Source organism: Emys orbicularis, chromosome 21, assembly GCF_028017835.1.
Source record: "Emys orbicularis isolate rEmyOrb1 chromosome 21, rEmyOrb1.hap1, whole genome shotgun sequence".
In the NCBI taxonomy this organism is placed as follows: domain Eukaryota; kingdom Metazoa; phylum Chordata; order Testudines; family Emydidae; genus Emys; species Emys orbicularis.
In genome coordinates this window covers 10,612,410-10,634,856 of record NC_088703.1, presented here as the reverse complement: position 1 = coordinate 10,634,856, position 22,447 = coordinate 10,612,410, and the positions used below count along the sequence as shown (strand labels likewise).

General features: G+C 43.2%; 1 protein-coding gene across 1 annotated transcript; it reads left to right on the top strand.

The window, feature by feature from the left end:
* The first annotated feature begins 404 nt into the window (after nt 1-404).
* Nucleotides 405-20,248, top strand: LOC135893263 (butyrophilin subfamily 3 member A1-like). The gene is made up of 10 exons (XM_065421065.1): nt 405-474; nt 3,141-3,488; nt 4,259-4,534; nt 6,148-6,249; nt 7,862-7,918; nt 9,482-9,508; nt 11,120-11,146; nt 13,621-13,641; nt 18,340-18,366; nt 19,146-20,248. Exons 1-10 carry the CDS (start codon nt 405-407, stop codon nt 20,246-20,248), a joined length of 2,058 nt encoding a protein of 685 aa, XP_065277137.1.
* Nucleotides 20,249-22,447: the final 2,199 nt, after the last annotated feature.

Sequence of the window (22,447 nt, the reverse complement as noted above, 5' to 3'; positions counted from 1 at the left end):
TGCCTCAGGGAGAGTCAGTGCCTCCAGCAGCCCTGGAGAAGGGTGGGCGCTGTGCCACGCTTGAGCAGCAGTGATGCTGCAATCACATGGCCGTGCCCTTCCTGAGCACTAGGACTAGGATAGTGAATGGCCCTTTCACCACAACAAAGCTTCTCAAATGATCTCACCACACACATATTCACCCCCATGATGGCAGGACACAGTGACACCTTCCCATACTGTTCAGCTTTCCCTGCATCATACAGTGACACCAGAGTAGGAAGGGAAGGAACAGCCTGGTGTATTTCAAGAGGTAATAATGAGAATTCAGTTGTCTTGTATTTCTGAGCATCTGTGTCTATTTTGATTGCTGCTTTCATTTCAGATCAGCCCCTGTGACTCTTCGCACCTCAGTTACCAGAGGCATGGAGCTACGGGAACAGCTCTCCAGCTGCTTGTTCTGTGCCATACTCCTAGCAACAATTCCCTTTTCAGGTAAAAGCACTGTCCATAAAACACATCTCTGAAGCACAGAATCCCTGGGGGGAGATGCTGAAATCTGCCCCAAACTCCTGCTGGTATCTGTGTTTCAGCAGAGAGAAGGATTTTGTTTGTGTTACTGAGCTATGAACTGGTGATTTACGAGGCATTTGGGGATCTGGTCCTGGAAGCATCTGGGTGCTCTCAGCTCCTACTGAGCTCGACATCTCACAGCAGGTTTTCAGCACTTTGCAGTTTCAGAGCCGTTATTAGCCCTTGTTTCTCCAGTGAGTGCTGAGCTCATCATGGACCTGCGGTCAGTACGAGGTGGAGCTGTGCTATTTGTCAGCTATGGCGATCTGCCCCAACTCTAGCCATCAGGGAAAGATGACCAATGCAAAGCCCTTAGTGTAGAAAAGTAAAAACACAATTTGGCTTGCTTGAATTCATCCCAGCTTTAAACGACACACTGCACTAGTGGAAATTGCATCTTGTTCTGCTTATATCTGGAGCAGGGGTGGCCAACCTAAGCCTGAGAAGGAGCCAGTATTTACCAATGAACATTGCCAAAGAGCCACAGTAATAGGTCAGCAGCCCCCCATCCTCTACCCCCCTCCAGTCCCGAGCGCCTCCCGCCCACCGGCAACCCTGCCAATCAGCGCCTCCCCCTCCCTCCCCACACCTCCTGCCCACTGCAATCAGCTGTTTTAGTGTGCAGGAGGCTCTGGTGGGGAGGGGGGAGGAGCGAGGGCATGGCAGGCTTGGGGGAAGGGGCAGGGGACTTGGGGGAAGGGGTGGGGTGGTGGCAGGAGCTGGGGCAGAGCAGGGGCTTGAGCAGTGAGCACGCCACAGCACATTGGAAAGTTAGCATATGTAGCTCCAGCCTCGGAGTCATCGCCTATGACGGAGCCGCATATTAACCTCTGAAGAGCCGCATGTGGCTTCGGAGCCACAGGTTGGTCCCCCTGATATGGAGGGTTGTGCTGGTGCCTCTGGTGGCTGATGGCTGGAATCAGGGCAAAGAGAGGGTTGACATTTTCATTTGAAACTTTTTTTCAATAGGAAAATTCCTTTTCCCAACAATGACCATTTTCTGGAAAAAATAATAATAATAATGTTATCATCCTTCAACAGACCTCTTTTCCCCCTTCCTCCATTCCCTCCTCTCATTTCCTATTTTATAACTGAAAAAGGAGAAAAGTGAGAAAACACACAGATGCTGCTTCCCCCTCCCCACCCAAAAAATCTTCTCTTTAATCAAAACATAGGGAAAATTTGAATTGTTTCACAAAGAAAAAACAGTTTTTTTCTACATTTCTTGAAACATATCTTCACGTTTTTCAACAAGCTCTCATAGGCCTGGAATCTTCCAGGGAGGCTCTTGTTAATTATTTGGCACATTTGATCTATTATACAATGTCTTGTACTCCAATGGTGCAATAACAAAACTGAATTTCATTCTTCTCTGACTCCCATCTGTCAGCCCATCAGCTATGATGGGGGATGAGTGACATCTTGCCACCACTTTCAGTCTTTAACCAGCTTCACGGCTTCGTTTGTCTTTAAAACTTTTCTTCCCAATGCATTCTCAGTCTTCCTCTATTTCTAGTTCCTTGCACTCTGGCATGTATCACCGTACATGATATCCTTTTCAGGCCCATTCCTGACACATATCAAACCATCACAGTTATCCTTCTTGAATCTTCTGGAACCGGGTTGGTTCTTGCCTTACCCATTTTCTTATCACTTCACTTTTTATTTTCTGCAGTCTGGAAACTCTCAGTATTCCCCCCAGCCAGTTCATTTCTGCAGTTAATATCTTCCATTAGTTGGCTTTCCTCATACTCCAGCATTCCAACCTCCACAGCGTTAGCATCAACGCACTTGTCTCATACATACTGAGTTTCTTTGTTATAAACATGTCTTTAGCCTTCCAGATGTGGCAAAGTTTTCTGAATGCAGTAGCAGCTCGTCTGATTCTTCTTGTTATGTCATTTTCACAATTCCCATTCTTTGATACTTCTCATAAAGATACACTGTTTTTCCACTTCTTCTAGTTCTTTGTCTCTGACTTTGATCTTTACCTTTTCTTCTTGTCTTCTTCCAATTGCTATACTTTTTGTCTTCCCTGTGCTGATGCCTTGTCCAAAGTTTCTACTTTCCTGGTCTACCTTGTCAGTAATTCTCTGTAAATTCTCCTTCGTCAATGCTATGAGATCAATGTCATCTGAGAAGCAAAGGTTTTTAATAATAAGAATAATCTTAGATCCTTATTACTCTTTAATTTATGAAGATAGATTCCTGTCTCACCACTTGGAATTCATGGCTATTACAGACACCATCGGTTTCATTCTGGACAAATCCTCAGGGTACGATTACACTGTAGCCAGAGGACTGATTGCAGCTAAGGTAGGAACACCTGTGCTAGCTTAAATCTAGCTAGCTTGGTTAAAAATACCACGGGAGACACAGCAGCATGAACCCCTGTGTGAGCGAGGAATGTGAGTATGTACCCAGAGTTCCAGGAGGGCTTATACAGCTAAAGCCCATGCCACCATGTGTTCATTAGTCTTTTTAGCCAGGCTAGCTACATTCAAGCAAGCACTGACATGTCTACTGAGCTGCAATCACACCTCCAATTGCAGCGTGGACACTCCCTCATGTAGGTTTGCTTCTTTCAGAGAGTTTTGAAGTCATCTCGTCCCCAGCTGTCACGGGGATCGTCAGCCAGGATGTGGTCTTACCTTGCCACATCTCGACCAGGACACAGCCGGACAATATGGAAGTGCAGTGGAAGAAAATTATTCAGACACATATAGAGCCTGTCTATGAATACAGAGCCCAGACAGGACAGGATGTGCCAGGGCAGAAATACCAGGGCCGGACCGTGCTGTTGAAGGATGGATTCACCGCTGGAAATGTGTCTTTAAAGCTGAAGAATGTCCAACCGGCTGATGGGGGAACGTACAGCTGCATTGTGAAGTCTAACGAGTGGAGCGCTGATGCTGCAACCGAGCTTAAAATTGCAGGTTGGTGATTTCATTGGGCAGGGTCAGATTTTGCCTGTCCATAAGGGCAGATTGGGATGTGTTAGGCACCTGGGCAGAGCACAATGTACCATGGATATCCTCTGCTTACCAGGGCCCATGGGAACCAGCTGCTCTAACTTACCCCAGGGGGCTGGGCAGGACTTACTTGGCCCCAGAATACAGAGAGAGTGAAGGTGGCTTAAAGCGCTTTCTCTCTTCCATCCTTGCCCCAAGTGCAGGGACTAGGGAGCTGAGAAGCAGGCCCAGCCCCCTGAAATCCCTATCCAAGGGCTTCTTTGCACTTCAGTATAGACTCACACTACAACGACAGGAAGGGTTCTCCCATCACTGTAGTGAATCCATCTTCCCGAGAGGCGATAGTGAGGTTGACAGAAGAATTGTTGCATCAACTTAGTGCTGTCTATGCTGGGGTTAGGTCAGCTTCACAGCATCCCTCAAGGATGTGGATTTTTCACTCCCCCAAGCAATGTAGCTGGGTCGACCTAACTTTTGAGTGTAGACCTGGCCTGAGTATTGGCATTGGCATGGGGCATTTAAGAGGCCAGGCAGCCATACAACTTGCCATTTATTGTGAATACTCGCCATGATCTGCAATCCCCTGGAGAAGCAGGTGAAGAATTTCTTTGAACTCCAGTAGGAAAAACACAGAAATTGGGACAGTGCCCTGAGTTAAAAATAAAACCATAACAATGGGACAGTGCTATTTCCCTGAAGATAGTCCCTTCCAAATCTGTCTCTTCTTGTTTTAGCTGTTGCCTCCGTGTCCATCGATGTGCTGGGTCCCCAGGGCCAGGGGATTGACCTAGCCTGCAGGTCAACAGGTTGGTTCCCCAAACCTGAACTCCACTGGGTTACAAAGGGTGGGCAGGATCTGCAGCCTGTGACCAAAATGGAGCAGGATCATGAACTTCTGTTCAGTGTTCTCAGCCGCGTCACAATCCTAGGAGAGGAAACTGGAGAAATCAGCTGTGTTATGCAGAACAGCCTGCTGAAAACAGAGAAGAAATCTGTCATTCTCCTCTCAGGTGAGTCCTCTGCATCATGCTTTAACCTTGGAGCTGCTTCTCTGTCCATCAGACTCTAGTGCTGTATTATCGAGATAAGAATGTGGCAGAACAGAGCTTCCCACCTAACTCAAAAGGATGCTGCCCTAAAACTGTTAGAAGGGCCTTATTGTGTTAGGTGCTGTACAGATAATTAACTAGACAGTTACTGCCTCAGAGAGCTCACAGGGTAGGATTAGAACCGGAAGAAACATGCAAAAGGGTGAGCTGGGTGGAAAAGGCAACAAGAAAAGATTTTGCCTGCACTGTGACTTAGTGGATAAAGCATCGGAGATGTGGGTTCTGTTCCCAGCTCTGCCACTGGCCTGCTGGGTGACCTTGGGCAAGTCACTTTCCCTCCTGATGCCTCAGACAATGATGTTGCTCTCCTTTGAGATCCACTGATAAAATACACTATGTAAGAGCTAGAGATGATTATTACAAATAATCAGTTGTCTCAGCTCACTACCTGTCTCACTGTTCTGGTGGCTTATTAGAACTTGGATAAATTAACTGGTTGTTTAGCAATAATAGGAGACCCACTTCTAAATTTTCTCTAAATTCTCACAAGGCATCTCTCTCTAAATCTGACTCCCATTCACTTGTGTGTGTGCAAACCAGCAATGGAGACTGGACAGCTTCAGACTCCAAACTGGTGTGAAATAACAGCCAGTCAAATATGTCAAGAATCACTATATTGATGTACAGTTCCCCCAGTGCTGAAGGCCGAAACAAGGCTTATGAACCACATTAGCCCTACATAAAACCAAGAGGTCTTGAGCTGACCACCTACCCTGGGGTGAATTTTACCTCTGAAGAACGTGCAGGGATGTTCATTGATCACTCAGGGCAGTGATTGAAACTGATTTTCTTGATCTTGGCGTGTGAAATCTAGAATCAGTGGGCCAAATCCTCAGATGGTGTAAATGGTGGTAGTTCTACTGACTGCAGTAAAGCTGTGCTCAGTACACTAAATGAGGATCTGACTCCAATGGAGAGTGACTGATTTACATCAGCTGGGAATCTGGTCCAGTGTCTTTAACATTGCCCAAAATTGCTGAGGATCCAGGACCAGATTGCGATGCCCTCACTGACACTGAATAGTACAATAATATGAAGTTAGTCCCATTGGTTTGAAAGAGTAAGATTCAATTTACTGTGAGTAAGGTGCGATAAGCTGGTCTACAGAAAACAGGCAGTACAAGAGCAGGAGTGACTCTGGGATATCCAATCTGGTAGCTCTTGCTCAAGAGGTAGATTATCAACTAGTTTAAATCAATGGCAATTTACACCAGTTCTGGGTCTAGCTGATACTCTGTACTGCAAAACCAGTAGGGTGACCAGATGAAGGAAAGAAAATATCGGGACACATTGTGGGGGGGAGTGCCCGCCGGCGGAGCAAAAAAAAAACAGTGCTGCCGGCGAATATCGGGACAAACCCTGAAATATCGGGACAAACCCCGAAATATCGGGACGTCTGGTCACCCTAAAAACTCCAGAGCTTCACACATCCATGGAGCCTGACTCATTGTTCCTAAGTATGGAGAAGAGACACATGTTTCCAGGATGACGTTTTTTATATATTGTTTTCCAAGGTGATATTTTCCCTCGTGATCCCCCATGGCTTGCTGCATTCTGGGTGTTATTTACTTTAAACCTTCTTGCGATTGGTGCCTGTGCTGTTTTGGGATATAAAGGTAAGTGCATTATCTGCATGTTTAAAGTCCATCCACAAAGGGGGAAGTAATAATCACAAAATTATAATCAATTTCAACCCAAACATCAAACTAAATTGAACTACTACTAAATTAAACTACTGTTTATTGGTGCTCAGAAAGACTTCAAGATTTTATTTTATTTTATTTTATTTATGTTTGTTCATCTCTGATTAACATCTAGCACCAGAAGAAGAAATTTTAAAAATTGTCTGTTCTGGTATTTTGAAAAGGACTAAGGAGGTTATTTTACCTCTTTATTTGGCACTGGTGCTACCACTGCTAAACTCCTATGTCCAGTTCTGGTGCCCTCAATTCAAGGATGTTGGTAAACTGGAGACAATGTGGGAAGAGCCACAAGAATAGTTAGAGGATTAGAAAATATCCCTTATATGGATAGACTCCAGGAGCTCAACCTGTTTAGTTTAACAAAGAGAAGGTTAAGGGGTAACTTGATTGCACATTCTATAACCTCCCTGGGGAACAAATATTTGATGATGGGCTCTTCAGCCTAGCAGAGAAAGGTACAACAAAACTGAATAATTTGAAGATTAAGCTACACAAATTCAGACTGGAAATAGAGCATACATTTTTTAACAGTGAGAGTGATTAACCACTAGAACAATTTACCAAGGGTTGTGGTGGATCCTCCATCACTGGAAATTTATAAATCAAGACTGGGTGGGTTTTTTTTCTAAAAGATCTGCTCCAGTTTAAACAGGACATTTTGGGGGGAAGTTCTAAGGCCTGTGTTATACAGGAGGTCAGACTAGATGATCACAGTGATCATTTCTGGCTTTATAATCTATGAATTTCATATTGAATTAAAATTAGAGAGAAGTAGCACAATCTTGCAGCCTGATCCTGGGGGGAAAAAAGCCAAAAACTATTGTGCATAGTTCTTGCTACCATGGATAGTCCAATTAACTTCAATGATATTACTCACAGTAGTAAGCATTACACTCATGAATGAAGCTCGTCAGATTTTTTTAAATTAATTGCTTTCATCAAAATATGGTTCTTTTTAAAATGGATTATTTTTACAAAAACATTTCAGAATTTTCCAATTTCCAATTTTCAGATGAATCTATAAATGATTACACCTAGCCTGTTATTTGTTTTGTTTTTTCAATTTTTCGCCATTTTAAAATTTTATTTAAGGTATTTATTTATATACCAGTTTTGATTGGTTACTGAGACATATGGTACATTTATTTTAATATTGTAAAATTTCATATTAAAATATTTCTGCATCTGACCACAAAACAATTTTGTTCAGAAAGTATTTTGATAGAAAATATGGAAAAAAATTTAAAAAATAACTCCTATAAAACATAGCAGAATGGAAAAATGTTCTCATATTTGCCAAAATGTCAGTTATATATTTTTATGTTTTTCAACCAGCTCCAAATACAGCTTCCTCTGTATTTAAATTCTTCCTTCTGCCAACCATGTATAGTATGACAAATGTACACTCTATTTATATTTTCTAACTGAATAACTCAAGAACTTTGGTGAACACCTATTTATTGGATTGTTTGGACACCCAAAAATTTACTTAAATAACCAAAATCTTTGATTCTTAATCTTATAGCAAAGCAGAAGTTTTCTCAGAAAAAATCAGAAGAAAAAGATAGTTTATTAAAAAAGGGTAATGTATTTCTCTTTCTTAAGTTATGTTTAATATGTTCATACTCAGTTTTGACATCTGTGTTTTAACAGGAATGAATCTTTCTTGCATGAAACACTTGATCTCCTACCATTGTTTAAAGCTTTTAATTAAGTTATTAAACAAGACAATTCATTTTTAATATCTATTTTGCTCGTAAATTTAATCAAATGTCTATTTCTTCCTGGGAAATCTGTCTCCATTGCTGTTTACATGTTACGGGGTAAGGCCTGTGCATCCTAACAGCTTCTCTTAAATGTCCTGTGACATCAAATCAATGTCATTAAACCAGAATGTCATTACATTGATCTCAAGGTGCCTGTGTAAATACACTTATGTCACACGCCATCTATGATATTTCCTCCTCTTTCTCTATCTCCACCTATTTTCACCCCTTGCTTTGTTAGATCTGTTTTATGGGCAGGTCCTGCAAAACTTTATTTACCACAATGCCACACTCCCACTATGAAATCAGGGAGGTGTGAGTATGCTCAGAGTTCTTGAGCAGTATTCCCAGAAGCACAAAAGGGGAAGGATAATGTATCCCAACCCTGGGAAAGGGACAAAGTTCAGTGGACATACATGGGGTAATCTTACTACCATTGAGTTTGATGGGCGTTTTGCTACTCACCTTAATGAGACAGGATGTCACCCACAGACAGTACATAATAATCGCTGCCTCCCCAGAGGCCTTGTGGTGCAGTGTAATGTAGGACTTGAGTGGCCTCGATTCTGTTCTTGGCTGTGCCACTAGTTTGATGACTGACCTTGGGCATGTCACATCACCGCTCTGTACCTCAGTTTCCCCAACTGTAAAATGGGAATAATAACACTCCCCTCCATTGTAAAGCACTTTGGAACCTAAAGATGAAAAGCACCAGATAAGAGCTAGGTATTATTTTTATTGCCTTCAGGATCCAGCTGTGCTCCCTAGCCACAGAGTCAGGCTAGGCCACCAAGCTCGGCTTTTCCTGCCATAGCCCCAGGGTTTAGTCCTGAATGTGGAACAAACAGCCAAAATGAGAGGTATGGTTCAGAAGCAGAAAGCTTGAGATAGATTTAAATACAGAGAGATTAAGATGCTACAGTTACAGGGCAGCTGCACCTTTGACCCCTCTATAAGCTGTTGTGGCTGTACCTTTTCAAATGACAGACCCGGTGTCTTCACTCCTCTCAGGCCAGAATACCGTGATTCTCCCACTCACAGACCAAGTCCCATGGCTACAGCTCCTTGCTTACAATTAGTGTTTCCTTAGTGGGTCCAACTGGGTTTGGCCCCTGCAAGAGAATTCCCTCCGGGAACTGTGATCAGTATGAAAATGCAAAGACTCCACACAGCTCCTTCAAAACCACGTATTGTTTGTTTACCCATAGGAAGATAGCATTCAGAGAGAGACAAATAGAGTCAGAGATTAGTGATGTAACTGGTAACTTTCCTATTAAACATAACCTCCAAGAACATTCTGTGAGGTGTTTTGCATCAACTGTATATTACAAATCATTACATAGTTGTATAGTAACATGCCATTCTCTTTCATGGTGCAGATGGAGAGATGAAGACCTTGGAATCAGGTACAGTAAAAATTACTTTCACGATGGAAAATTTCAGATATGGGTTTTCACACTATGATTAAATAGAAACAATGAGACTTAAATACTGTGACATGTATCACAGACAGTGCAAGAGAGTGTAGGAGACTCTGGGGTAGGTACCAGGAGAACCATGGCTGTAATTCTGGTTCTGCCATTAACTCCCTATGTGACCTCACACAAGTCACTTACTCTTCCTGCCACAGCTTCTCCATCTCTAAATAGGGATAATACTACTCATCTGCTTCCAAGGAATGTTGTGAGGATTTGTTTGTAAAGTCAGATAGGTGCAATTTCTTCCTATGCAAAGAGCCAGCGCAAGACCTACATGCCACTCAAAATAGGACTTAAGCGAAACTTAAGTGATGTAAGTGATGTATAGGCATCATGTGGGCCCTCTACACTGGGTTAATTTCATCCTAGATAAGTATTATAAAGGCTTGTCTACACTTACATTTTATAGCACTCTAACTTGCTGGCTCAGGGGGGTGAAAAATCACCCCCCTGAGCACAGCAAGTTTGAGCACTGTAAAGTGCTAGTGTGGACAGGCTTCTAGCGCTCAGAGCTATTACCTTTGCAGGAGCACTCCCGCGGCAGCACTTTGAATTCTGTAGTGTAGACTTAGTCTTAGCATAAGAAACCACCTGCCGTTTGCAAGAGCAAAGAAAAGCATCTGACAGGAGAAAAAGCATCTAGCACTGTTCATTATTATTAACATTACTGTGTATTAACTGTAGTCTTTTAAAAGCACCTCCAATAAAAGAAATTAATTGGAAATCTTTCTTTGCAACTAAATCCACTTAGCCTTTCCTATCACAGACTAGCTTACCTGGGAAATCAATGCTACACATATATTCCACTTCAGTGGAGGGAAAAAAGGAAGCAAACAAATCCCTAAATTAAAAATTAGGCAGTGTTCAAACTTTTACATGTAAATAGGTCATGGTCTCATCTACATTAGAAAAAGTTTTGCCAGTATAGCAATCTAGTGGCTAAAGGTGTGATATTTTATGAGATTGCTGTTAGTGTAGATGCAGTTATATTGGCAAAAATAGTGCTTTTGCTGGTATAGCTTATTTTACTTGCTGAACCACAGTAAGCTACATTTTTCTTTTTGCCAGCATAACTAGGGCTTTTGCTGGAATAACAATGTAAAAATATCACTCCCCTCATTGATATTGCTGTACCAGCAAATTACTCTAGATCTGCCCTATATGCGGTTATGTCTACACTAGAAATGCTACAGTAGCAGAAGGGGTTCTACCGTCACTGTAGTAAATCAACCTCTCTGAGAGGCAGCAGCTAGATCAATGGAAGAATTCTTCTGTCAAACTAGCACTGTCTTAGTTCAGCTTAGTTCAGCTTGACTGTATCTCTTAGGAGTGTGAATTTTTCACATACTTGAGTGACACAGCTGGGTCAACTCAACTGTCTAGTGTAGGCCACCCTTAAATGTGGTTGTTTACCACTTTTATTGGGATCATTATTTTTGCCTTTTTCTATCCAGAGAATCAGTATATGCATTTCTCAGGATGAGCTGAAATTTCTGTTTTAAAATATCAAACTGGTAATCAAAGCTTTTTCTTTTACAGACTGTCAGGAGCTACGGGAAACACTTGGTAGGGTTTGTTTTATGGTACAGAATTAATAAGCAACTATAACTATACAGTATAGATTGAATTATGGGTAATTTGGAAACACAGGTATGTAAGGGGATTTTAGGGATATTATCAAAAAACATCAAGAAGTCCAGTGGTACCTTAGAGACTAACAAATTTATGTGGGCATAAGCTCATTGTCAGTGAGTAATATTGAGTATCAACAGACCTTAGAGATAAATTATGCAGTAAGCTTGCTAACAGTTTATATTTCCCCCCCTATGTCCTTACTCTCAATGTGTGATCTAAAAACTAATTAAAAAGTTTCAGCTTGATGACTATAACTAATAATATCATTAAAACTACTGAACTGAGTTCCTTCAGATTTACTTTAGTAACTCCTCAACATCAAGCTATGTTTAAAGATTGTATTCACTGTTGTGGCAAGGCACCTCCTTCACCTCACTGGACTCTGCACTTTCCCATTTGGTGACGGGAGGGCTGGGGAGAGGGATCCTCACTCCAGACAGACGGTGTTTTGGAGTTTATTTCTCCTGTTAGGCCTCAGGGAAAGCCCAAGGTATGCTCTTGCACCAAACAAAAGAAACAAATTCACAACATAAACCAAAGGGGAATGCCCTTCCCTACCCCCTTTCTGGTAGAAGATAGGATGGTCTTTGTTATTGGCCCCAGTGTGGCCCATCCTTCCCCTAAACAGGCAATCAGGTAGAGGGACACAACCTTCCACCCTGGAGAAGTATTTATCCTTGCTATCATTAGCCAGCACAGCTTGTCTCCCCTCCCTCAGTCACCAAAAGAGTAGTGTTCAAAGCAGGGGCAACTCGTGGGAGGGACGAATTGGGTCACGTGATGCCTCGCACATCAGCGCAGCCCCCGCTGATCCCTCCCCTTTTTTTGCAGTGGCCCATGCAGCCCTCCCCCCACTTTTCCAGTGGTGCCCCCCCCCAGACCCTGGTGGCACAATGGGCTGCTGGTTCAAAGGTCTCAGGTAGCCTTTAATTGGACTCAGGTTTCCCTAGTTGACCTGAGGTAACCCTTTTTCAGTTTATAGGGAAAAAGGGCCTTTATCATTCTAGGGGTAATACAGCTGCCTTCCATCACCCTCTTACAGTTGTCCAGCTTGACTTTGTCACACTGTACTGTCATTTGTTGTATGTAGGAAATCCCATTTGTATTAAAAAACATGTTATTAATTGATAAACAATTTATAATCATGTAAAGGGAGTCCGTATTTTAAAGCTAGAGCACCAGAAGAAGAGCAAAACTTTAGCCTTCGGCTTTAATTCCGCATTACCTGTCTTTTAAGTGCCTGATTTCTCAATCACACCATTGCAATCATGATGATGATATTTGTACTGAATATTTTATATAACTTGCATATAATTATAGCATCCATCATCATGGCATCGGGGTGCATTAAAGTATATTAAAAAAAATATCTTCTGTCCTTTTAGCTGCCCATTTATGATAAACCAATTCACAATAAATCTGTCTCTGAAGAAAATAGCAATAAATATTGTCAAGGGCAAAATTAGCTATTGAGCAAATTTTACATTTTCTGTGCCAAAGGCATTGCTTTCACCACTATTACCCCAGGGGAGCTGTCTAAATTTGGTAGACTCTCCCCAATCCACCTGTTGGAGGAAGGTCTCTCTCTCTTAACAGAAAAATAATCTGAGGAATAGCCCAGCTCCAAGCACAGCCACAGAAAATTCAGGGGAAAATGTCACCTTTTCCCTCCCCTTGGAGAGGAGCAGAATTTAGAGGACACTGTCAAACTACAGGGGTTGAAATGGGAAAACAAAAAGCAGTGATGCTCTTCAGAGCTCCAGTCACTTGGGGCAAATTGATGATTTGTGTGATAATGGCTAAAGCTGTAGAAACAGTTAAAAAATGCATTTCTTCTGGATCTCTAGTTCCCTCACCTGTGCTCTTACCATCTCTCCTTGGACTACACCTACTATACCAAGACTCTGAGCAGTCAATGGAGATGAGCTACAGCAAGAACTGAAACTTTAACTGTATATAATAACACTATCATAGATTTTCCTTTTGTTTTTCCCTGTCATGTGTTTCAAGCAGCATTTGTCTCTTGTTTCAAAGTAGCAGCTGTGTTAGTCTGTATCCGCAAAAAGGACAGGAGTACTTGTGGCACCTTAGAGACTAACAAATTTATGTGAGCATAAGCTTTTGTGGGCTACAGCCTACTTCATCGGATGCATAGAATGGAACATACAGTGAGGAGATATATATACACATACAGAGAGCATGAAAAGGTGGGAGTTGTCTTTTGCTCACTCCCATGAGATTTTCAATGGGCAGGGACAATCTAAACCTCAGTTTGAAAATCTACATATGTGCTGTATGAAAACTAAATTAATTTAGTCTTATTTTTCCTACACTTATGGAATCATCCAGTAAACGAAGCCCTTTACTCTAATAAAAGTAAATAATACCAGATCTTTCCATTTCAGGCAGAACAGCCACAGAACTAGGTAAGTCAGGAAATGTTTTGCTTCTGGTCTTTTTATATATAACATGGTGGTCAGCAGCAGCAGGGTTTGAAGTAGGGTTGCCAACTTTCTGACCAAACAAAATCAAACACCGTTTCCCCAGCTCTTCTGAGGCCCCACCCTGGTCACTCCATCCCCCCTCCCTCTGTTGCTTGCTCTCCCTCACCCTTACTCACTCACTCATTTTCACAGGGCTGGGGAGGGTCCCTTTTCAACCAGGTGTTCGGCTGAAAACTAGACACCTGGCCACCCTACTTTGAAACTGGAGTTTCATGCAGAAGCTAAAAGACCTAGTTCCGTAACCAAGCCGCTTACAGGCTTATAAAGTTCTAGGTGACTTAGCCTGTTCTCTCAGTCCTGCAATGCTAGCAACAGAGTGGCCCCAGCAAACCGGGCTCTAGAGAGTCAAGAGCCTGCCCCTCGCTTCTTGGGGGACTTTGGGTAAGCCACTCCTGGTTTCTGGGTTTCAGATTCCTCAATGGGAAACATAGACTGTGATATTGGCTGAGTAGAAATTTAGGGCCTTGTGGGGTGGTTCTACTTACAAAAGAGATAAATGACCCAGAGTCTAGGTAATACCAACTGTAATCTGTTTAATTACAGAAATATACACAAGTCCTGCTATTTCTCTGATTAGCAATGTGAACATAGAGCACGCTGGCCTTTGCCAAAATCCCACTTCACACACTTCAGAAACTGCTATCCTTCGACCTCTGCTTCCTCATCTGGGTCACATACAACTGATGCTGCTTATTCACTGCATAGAATCATGGAATCATAGAATATTAGGATTGGAAGGGGCCGCTGGAGGTCATCTAGTCCAACCCCCTGCTCAAAGCAGGACCAACACCAACTAAATCATCCCAGCCAAAGTTTTGTCAAGCCAGGCTTTAAAAACCTCTAAGGATGGAGATTCTACCACCTCCCTAGGTAACCCATTCCAGTGCTTCACCACCCTCCTAGTGAAACAGTGTTTCCTAATATCCAACCTAGACCTCCCCCACTGCAACTTGAGACCATTGCTCCTTTTTCTGTCTTCTGCCACCACTGAGAACAGCCGAGATCCATCCTCTTTGGAACCCCACTTCAGGTAGCTGAAGGCTGCTATAAAATCCCCCTTCACTCTTGTCTTCTGCAGACTAAATAAGCCCAGTGCCCTCAGCCTCTCCTTGTAAGTCATGTGCCCCAGCCCCCTAATCATTTTTGTTGCCCTCCACTGGACACTCTCCAATTTGTCCACATCCTTTCTGTAATGGGGGGCCCAAAACTGAATGCAATACTCCAAGTGTGGCCTCACCAGTGCTGAATAGAGGGGAATAATCACTTCCCTCTATCTGCCGGAAATGCTCCTATTAATGCAGCCCAATATGCCTTTCGCCTTCTTGGAAACTAGGGCACACTGCTGACTCATATCCAACTTCTCGTCCCCTGTAATCCCCAGGTCCTTTTCTGCAGAACTGCTGCTTAGCCACTCGGTCCCCAGCCTGTAACAGTGAATGGGATTCTTCTGTCCTAAGTGCAGGAGTCTGCACTTGTCCCTGTTGAACCTCATCAGATTTCTTTTGGTCCAATCCTCCAATTTGTCTAGGTCACTCTGGACACTATACCTACCCTCCAGCGTATCTACCTCTCCCCACAACTTAGTGTCATCTGCAAACTTACTGAGGGTAAAATTCATTCCATCATCCAGATCATTATTAAAGATGTTGAACAAAACCAGCCCCAGAACTGACCCCTGGGGCACTCCGCTTGATATAGAACCATTGATCACTACCTGTTGAGCCTGACAATCTAGCTAGCTTTCTATCCACCTTATAGTCCATTCATCCAGTCCATACTTCTTTAACTTGCTGGCAAGGATACTGCGGGAGACCGTATCAAAAGCTTTGCTAAAGTCAAGATATATCACATTCACCGCTTTCCCCATATCCACAGAGCCAGTTACCTCGTCAGAGAAGGCAATCAGGTTGGTCAGGCATGACTTGCCCTTGGTGAATCCATGTTGACTGTTCCTGATCACCTTCCTCACCTCCAAGTGCTTCAAAATGGATTCCTTGAGGATCTGCTCCATGATTTTGCCAAGGACTGAAGTGAGGCTGACCGGTCTGTAGTTCCCCGCCTTCACCTTCTTCCCTTTTTTAAAGATGGGCACTATATTTGCCTTTTTCCAATCATCTGGGACCTCCCCTGCTTGCCACGAGTTTTCAAAGATAATGGCCAATGGCTCTGCAATCACATCAGCCAACTCCCTCAGCACCCTTGGATGCATTAGATCTGGACCCATGGACATATGCATGTTCAGCTTTTCTAAATAGTCCTTAACATGTTCTTTCACCACTGAGGACTGCTCACCTCCTCCCCGTACTGTATTGCTAGGTGCAGCAGTCTGGGAGCTGATCTTGTCTGTGAAGACCGAGGCAAAAAAAGCATTGAGTACTTCAGCTTTTTCCACATCATGTGTCACTAGGTTGCCTCCCCCATTCAGTAAGGGTCCCACACTTTCCCTGACCTTCTTCTTGTTGCTAACATACCCGTAGAAACCCTTCTTGTTACCCTTCACATCCCTTGCTAGCTGCAACTCCAACTGTATTTTGGCCTTCCTGATTACACCCCTGCATGCTCCAGCAATATTTTTATACTCCTCCCTAGTCATCTGTTCAAGTTTCCACTTCTTGTAAACTTCTTTTTTGAGTTTAAGCTCACCGAAGATTTCACTGTTAAGCCAAGCTGGTCGACTGCCATATTTGCTATTCTTTCTGCAGTTCGGGATGGTTTGTTCCTGCACCCTCAAAAAGACTTCTTTAAAATACAGCCAGCTTTTCTGCACTCCTTTCCCCTTCATATTAGCCTCACAGGGGATACTGCCCATCAGTTCCCTAAGGGAGTCAAAGTCTGCTTTTCTGAAGTCTAGGGTCCATATTTTTGCAACTCTCCTTTCTTCCTTTTGTCAGGATCCTGAACTCAACCATCTCACGGTCACTGCTGCCCAGGTTGCCACCCACTTCTACTTCCCCTACCAATTCTTCCCTGTTTGTAAGCAGCAGGTCAAGAGGAGCATGGCCCCTAGTTGGTTCCGCCAGCACTTGTACCAGGAAGTTGTCCCCAACACTCTTCAAAAACTTACTGGATTGTCTGTGTGATTCTGTATTGCTCTTCCAGCAGATATCAGGGTGATTGAAGACGCCCATTAGAATCAGGGCCTGTGATCTGGAAACTTCAGTTAGTTGTCCGAAGAAAGCCTCGTCTATCTCATCCTTCTGATCTGGTGGTCTATTGCAGATGCCCACCACAACATCACCCTTGTTGCTCTTGCCTCTAAACTTAACCCAAAAACTCTCAACAGGCTTTTCTCCAGTTTCATACTGGAGCTCTGAGCAATCATACCACTCTCTTACATACAATGCAACTCCTCCACCTTTTCTCCTACACCTGTCCTTCCTGAACAGTGTATACCTATCCATGACAGTGTTCCAGTCATGAACTGCCCCACCAAGTTTCTGTTATTCTAATCACATCCTTGATTGTGCCAGGACTTCTAATTCTTCCTGCTTGTTTCCCAGGCTTCTTGTGTTCGTGTACATGCACCTTGGGTAACTAGCCAATTGCCCTACTTTCTCAGTATGAATCAGGAGGCTTCCCATCTTGTACCCTCTGTGAGGAACTGGGACTGTTCTTACTGTGGTCTTTGAATGCTGACAGGGGAGTGTGGCTAGGATAGTCTGCATTGGGGGATGGGAGACTGACCGACGGAGAATACCTGAGCATGTAACATGAGAACCCAGGAAGGTGTTAGAGGCCAGACTAGGTGACACCTTTGCCCGGGAAACTGAAAAAAGGCTGGGGGGAGTTTTCAGGAGCTGGCTAGTGAGATGGCTGGGAGGCAGACGGGGCTCTGACCTCCCAAGGGGGCTGGGGCGCCCTGGGAGCCCAAGATGGACCTAACTGAGGGGGGGGGTCCTGTTGTCTGTGCCTGCAAGACCTGTCTTGGACTGTATTCCTGTCGTCTAAATAAACCTTCTGCTTTACTGGCTGGCTGAGAGTCATGGTGAATCACAGGAAGCCGGGGGTGCAGGGCCTTGTGTCCCCCCACACTCTGCGACACCCTCCTCCCTGTGTTTCCTCCCAGTATCCCAGTTCCCCACTTACCTCTGGGCTTAGGTCACTGTCCCCTTGCGAACCTAGATTAAAGCCCTCCTCACTAGCACTGCAACTGCTTAAACACACAGCCTCTGTGTTTCCATCTGAGGAGACCCCATTAGAGCTACACTCTGACCATGTGGCTTGTCGGCGCTTTTGGACATTAGCCCCCTCCTTTGTGATTGGCTGTTTTGCACTACTGAAGAATTGTTCCTACTGTTGCACACAAACGTTTTAGCCTGTTTCCCCCGTCTCAGTTATTTTAACAAGCTCCATGGCTGTCTTGCCTCCAAGACCCCAATGGCAGACTGTCAGCACCTTCTTCACTTTCCCTTATACAGTACTTTGAGATATACAGATGAAAAACATAACATAAGAGCTAAAGTAGTATTATAATCATAGGCTGGTTCTGAAACCCTTATCCATTGCAAGTATTCTCACTGGAGTCAATGGGACTTTTCCAGAGTAAGGACTGGAGAAATTGGCCAAATCTGAATTCTCACAGTCTTGAGTTCCATTTACTTGGTGATTCTTCTTTTGCAGATTTCAGGAGGGCTCGGAGCTACATGGGTGAGTTTAACTCTGTAATTAGACTGCCTTCTTATAAGGGCTATTTTTCCAGACCCTGAGGCAGCAGGAGGTGGCAATGATATGAAGGATAGAGGGACATAAAGTTTTGATATGAAGGCAGGATGTATGTTAATGGCAGATACTAACATTTGGAGGGAATCTTATATATTTGATTCATGTAGACAAAAAGCTGGTATTTGTATGTCAATCAAATATGAGTTGTATATTTATGTTCTTTTTAATCAAATGAGTGGGATCTATTGATAATTGTGCAGCTCCTACAGCCCAGACCCAGTGCTTTTCATTCACTAAAATTAAGAAAATAAGTTTCAAGTATATCCCTAATGTGGGATGCCACTATCTTGATTTAGGAAGTAAAGCCTGGAATCTATTTTCCTATCACAAATAAAAGAGGGGAAATGGTTACTTAACATATTTGCTTTAACATTACAAGCTATTTCTTTTCTCCTCAGGACTTCCTTTGATTTTGAGATTTGATTCTCTTGTGGCTAATGAGGTTATTCTAGTCCTACTGCTGCAGGATCATGCGGTCACGTATTGACCCATGGCTAAAGGGGTTGTTCTAGTCCCTCTCCTAAGAGACCATGGGATCCCTGACTGACCTATAGCTAATCATGTCATTCTGGTCCCCCCTTGTGGAATTGGGGGGTCCCTGACTGACACGTGGTTAATGGGGTTGTTCTGATCCCTCTCCTGTAAGAGAAGGGATTTTGTGACTGACCCATGGCTAACTGGGTTATTTTGGTCTCTCTTTCCAGTTCCCATCACCCTGGATCTGAGTTGTGAACACCCTGAACTCACCATGTCTGCAGATGGCAGAACAGTCCAACACAACCCTTCTTCTCTAGGGCTGGCTGCTCCCTCCAGGGCCTTGATTGCTGTGGGGAAGAAGGGGTTTGTGGCCAGGAGGAAGGATCCTGGTGGGGAGGGCGGGGTTTGCAGGTGGTACTGGGAGGTGGAGGTGGGGGACAGCCTGGACTGGGAGCTGGGGGTGCTGAGTGAGACTGCGATGGACAGAGTGAGACAGGAAAGGTTGGAGAGACCCCCTGAGGAGGGGTGCTGGGCTCTGAGGAGATCTGGGGAGCAGTATCACCCCAAGGAGGCTGACACTGTGATCCAGAAATGGGATGGGAAGCTGACAGTAGTTGGGGTGTATCTGGATCTAGAAGTGGGGAGTCTTTCATTTTATGGTGTCAGTGCAATGGCCCTTATCCTGGAGATTCCTGTGGAAGTGTCTGAGAGATTGTTCCCATTCCTCAGCCCTGGTCACGCTGCAGGGAGGGACCAGGGGAAACCCCTGAGCATCTGCCCCCCCAGTGACTGGGATTTCCCCCAGGAATTAGCAGTCACTGGGTCTGTTAGACAGGGAGCTTCCACAAGCACAACACAGTCCCTTGCCTCTGACAAAGGGGACAGGGCAGGAAACAAGATAGGGGCACCTGCAACAGGAGAAACAGCCCCAGCCACTGAACACCACTCTGCTCCTGAAGACCAGGATGTGGAAGGAAAAAGAATTGGGTCATCTATGCTCAAAAAAATTCAAAATCTCTTCCCCATCCCGAAAATTGGAAAGGGGAATAAAACAGAGCAAGAGCATCTGTCAGCAAAAAGGGGGGAAGAAAAACCAACCCCCAAGATCTCAAAAGCCCTCCAGCAGGACAAAGTGAGTCAGAAAGAGAAAAACACTCAGAACTTGAATCCAGGGCGGATCTCTCAGATTTCAGAGTCAGAAACTATGACAGGGGAATCAGATCCAAACAGTAACATGTTGGAAAGAACCTCGTCTCAAATTGAGTCTGGAAATGGTGACTCTTCTGATATTTCCTTCTCCTTGAACTTAAAGGATAACTGCAGCGATTAGTGATCATGATTTAAAACTCACACTAGTTAAATAGGACGGTGTTAACTGGAAGGCACTATGCTAATGCTACTGTTAAGGTTAGGAATTTAAATACATAGAACTCAGGAAATGCAGAAGGGAAGGTTCTTACAGTAACATTAACTCTGCTGCTGCTACCCTTATTCAGTTTAATACTCAGAGTGAGTGGATGGTAAAATGAAGCCCTCACTGTGTAGGACCAGAGTCTGATATGTGCAATAGCACCTTATTACAACATCAGTCCTATTACTTCAGTGAGACCACTCCTGGAGTAAGGTACTATGCAGCATGAATAGACACCAGACTCAGGCCAATCGTAAACAGTGTGGCCACCTTTGCCTTTTGCACTTCCTGACTTTTGTCCATTCACATACCCAGTAAATAAGACCAACATTTTCCAGAAAGGGAGAGAAGGTGCGGGGACCACAGCTGCACATGCTATTGGGGTGAGTCAATGCATGTTTGGTGACTTTGAAGCCTAAATAGGTAAGTGCATGCAAATAGATAATTTACACTTGCAACTGTGCTAACTTCAGGTGCAAATGCTAATGCACAAATGCACATTTTACAGGGAAAGTGAGCCTCTATCTTTAGGAAATTTGCCTATAACCTTTGAACTTGGATTTTGTGTTTAATTTCCCTATTTATTACACCTGAAACAAAAAGAAAGAAAAAAGTCAGTGCTACACTGCATGCAGCTATGAAATTGGAAAGCCTTTGGTTCTCTGCGTACTGGGGGTAAATTTTCAAAAGTGCCTAGGTGACTAAGGATCCTATGTCCTGTTTCAGAAGTGACTCAGGCACTTGAACTGATCATCAAAGGTATTTATGCACTTAACTCACATTAAAATCAAGTGTAGACATACTCTTATGCTCCTAAAAGTCTGTTTTAGGCTACTAAATCACCTAGGATCAGATTTTAAAAAGTATTTAGGTGCCTAGTTTCCATTTGAATAAAAATCTGACCCTTTTGAATTTTTTTTCATTATACCTTTAAATGTTTAAGAACACACCTTACATACAGAGTTGAGTAGCTGTTTTGTAAAGGGTCGTGGCAGCTAATAATGAAGGAGTCGTGTGCATGCATGTGTGTACACACACACTGTGCTCTCACACAGACATTACATTTGTTCTCTCTTCCTGTTTTCCTTAATCCAAAATATCCTAGAGGTGTTTGTGTTGCTTTTTTGTGTATGGAAAAATACAAATTCAGTCAATGAGGATGGGAGTGTAAAGCACAAGGAGGAGCTTAGAGAAAATGAGGAAGCCGTGAAAAAGTATCCAAAATAGAAACAAAGGACAAAAATAACTTTTTGGAAATATATAGTTTGCAGGTTAATGCAGAAGAGGCAATATCTGAAATATACATTCATAGGTTTGGACAGTATTTTCCATGAAAATATTATCAAAGTGTTCCAAAAACAAACTTTTAGCTGGAAAAGGAAATAAATGGAATAGGAATAAACAAATAATCAAAAGTGAAGATAAAAACAAAAAGTGGGGAATAGGAAAAAGAGGTAGTCTGTTGCCTTTACTGTACTGTGCTATTGTAATCAAAGGAGTAATGTTTAATGTGATAGTTTTATAATTTCTACAGCAAATATGAAGAATATGCCGTTGGTTTACAAAGTTTTCCTTTTTTATTTTCCTTGATCTAATGAAAATATAATCGATATGGTTTGGTTATATTTTCATGTTATTTTTAACTGAATCTGGAGTACAAAATCTATATATTTCAACTGAAAAATAAATTAAAACTCACCACCACCATCAAAAACCCCTCATGACTTCACCAAGAAAACAGGCATGTTTTCAAACTTGTGTTAGCTAACCAGTGTTAAAACCGCAGCGTAGACAGAGCAATTTGTATTTAATCACATGTTAGCTGGCAGGGGTTGACCCTAGGGGCATCCCAGGCTTTATCTTGATGGGTTTAACATGTTTTAAAGTCATGCAGCTTTTTCTAGATTAGACTTTTAAAATGGGTTAGTGCTGTGTCTTTGCTGTCTACAGGACATTAATCATATGCAGAAATCACAGGGACTCAGCTCATTTCCTTATAACCATGTTTATTAATTGTGTACAGATGTACACACCTAACTACCTATATCTGCTGTTGCCCTGGCAGGATTTTGGTGGCTATAGCAATAAAAAACAGGGAGTTCAACTAGTAGGCCATTT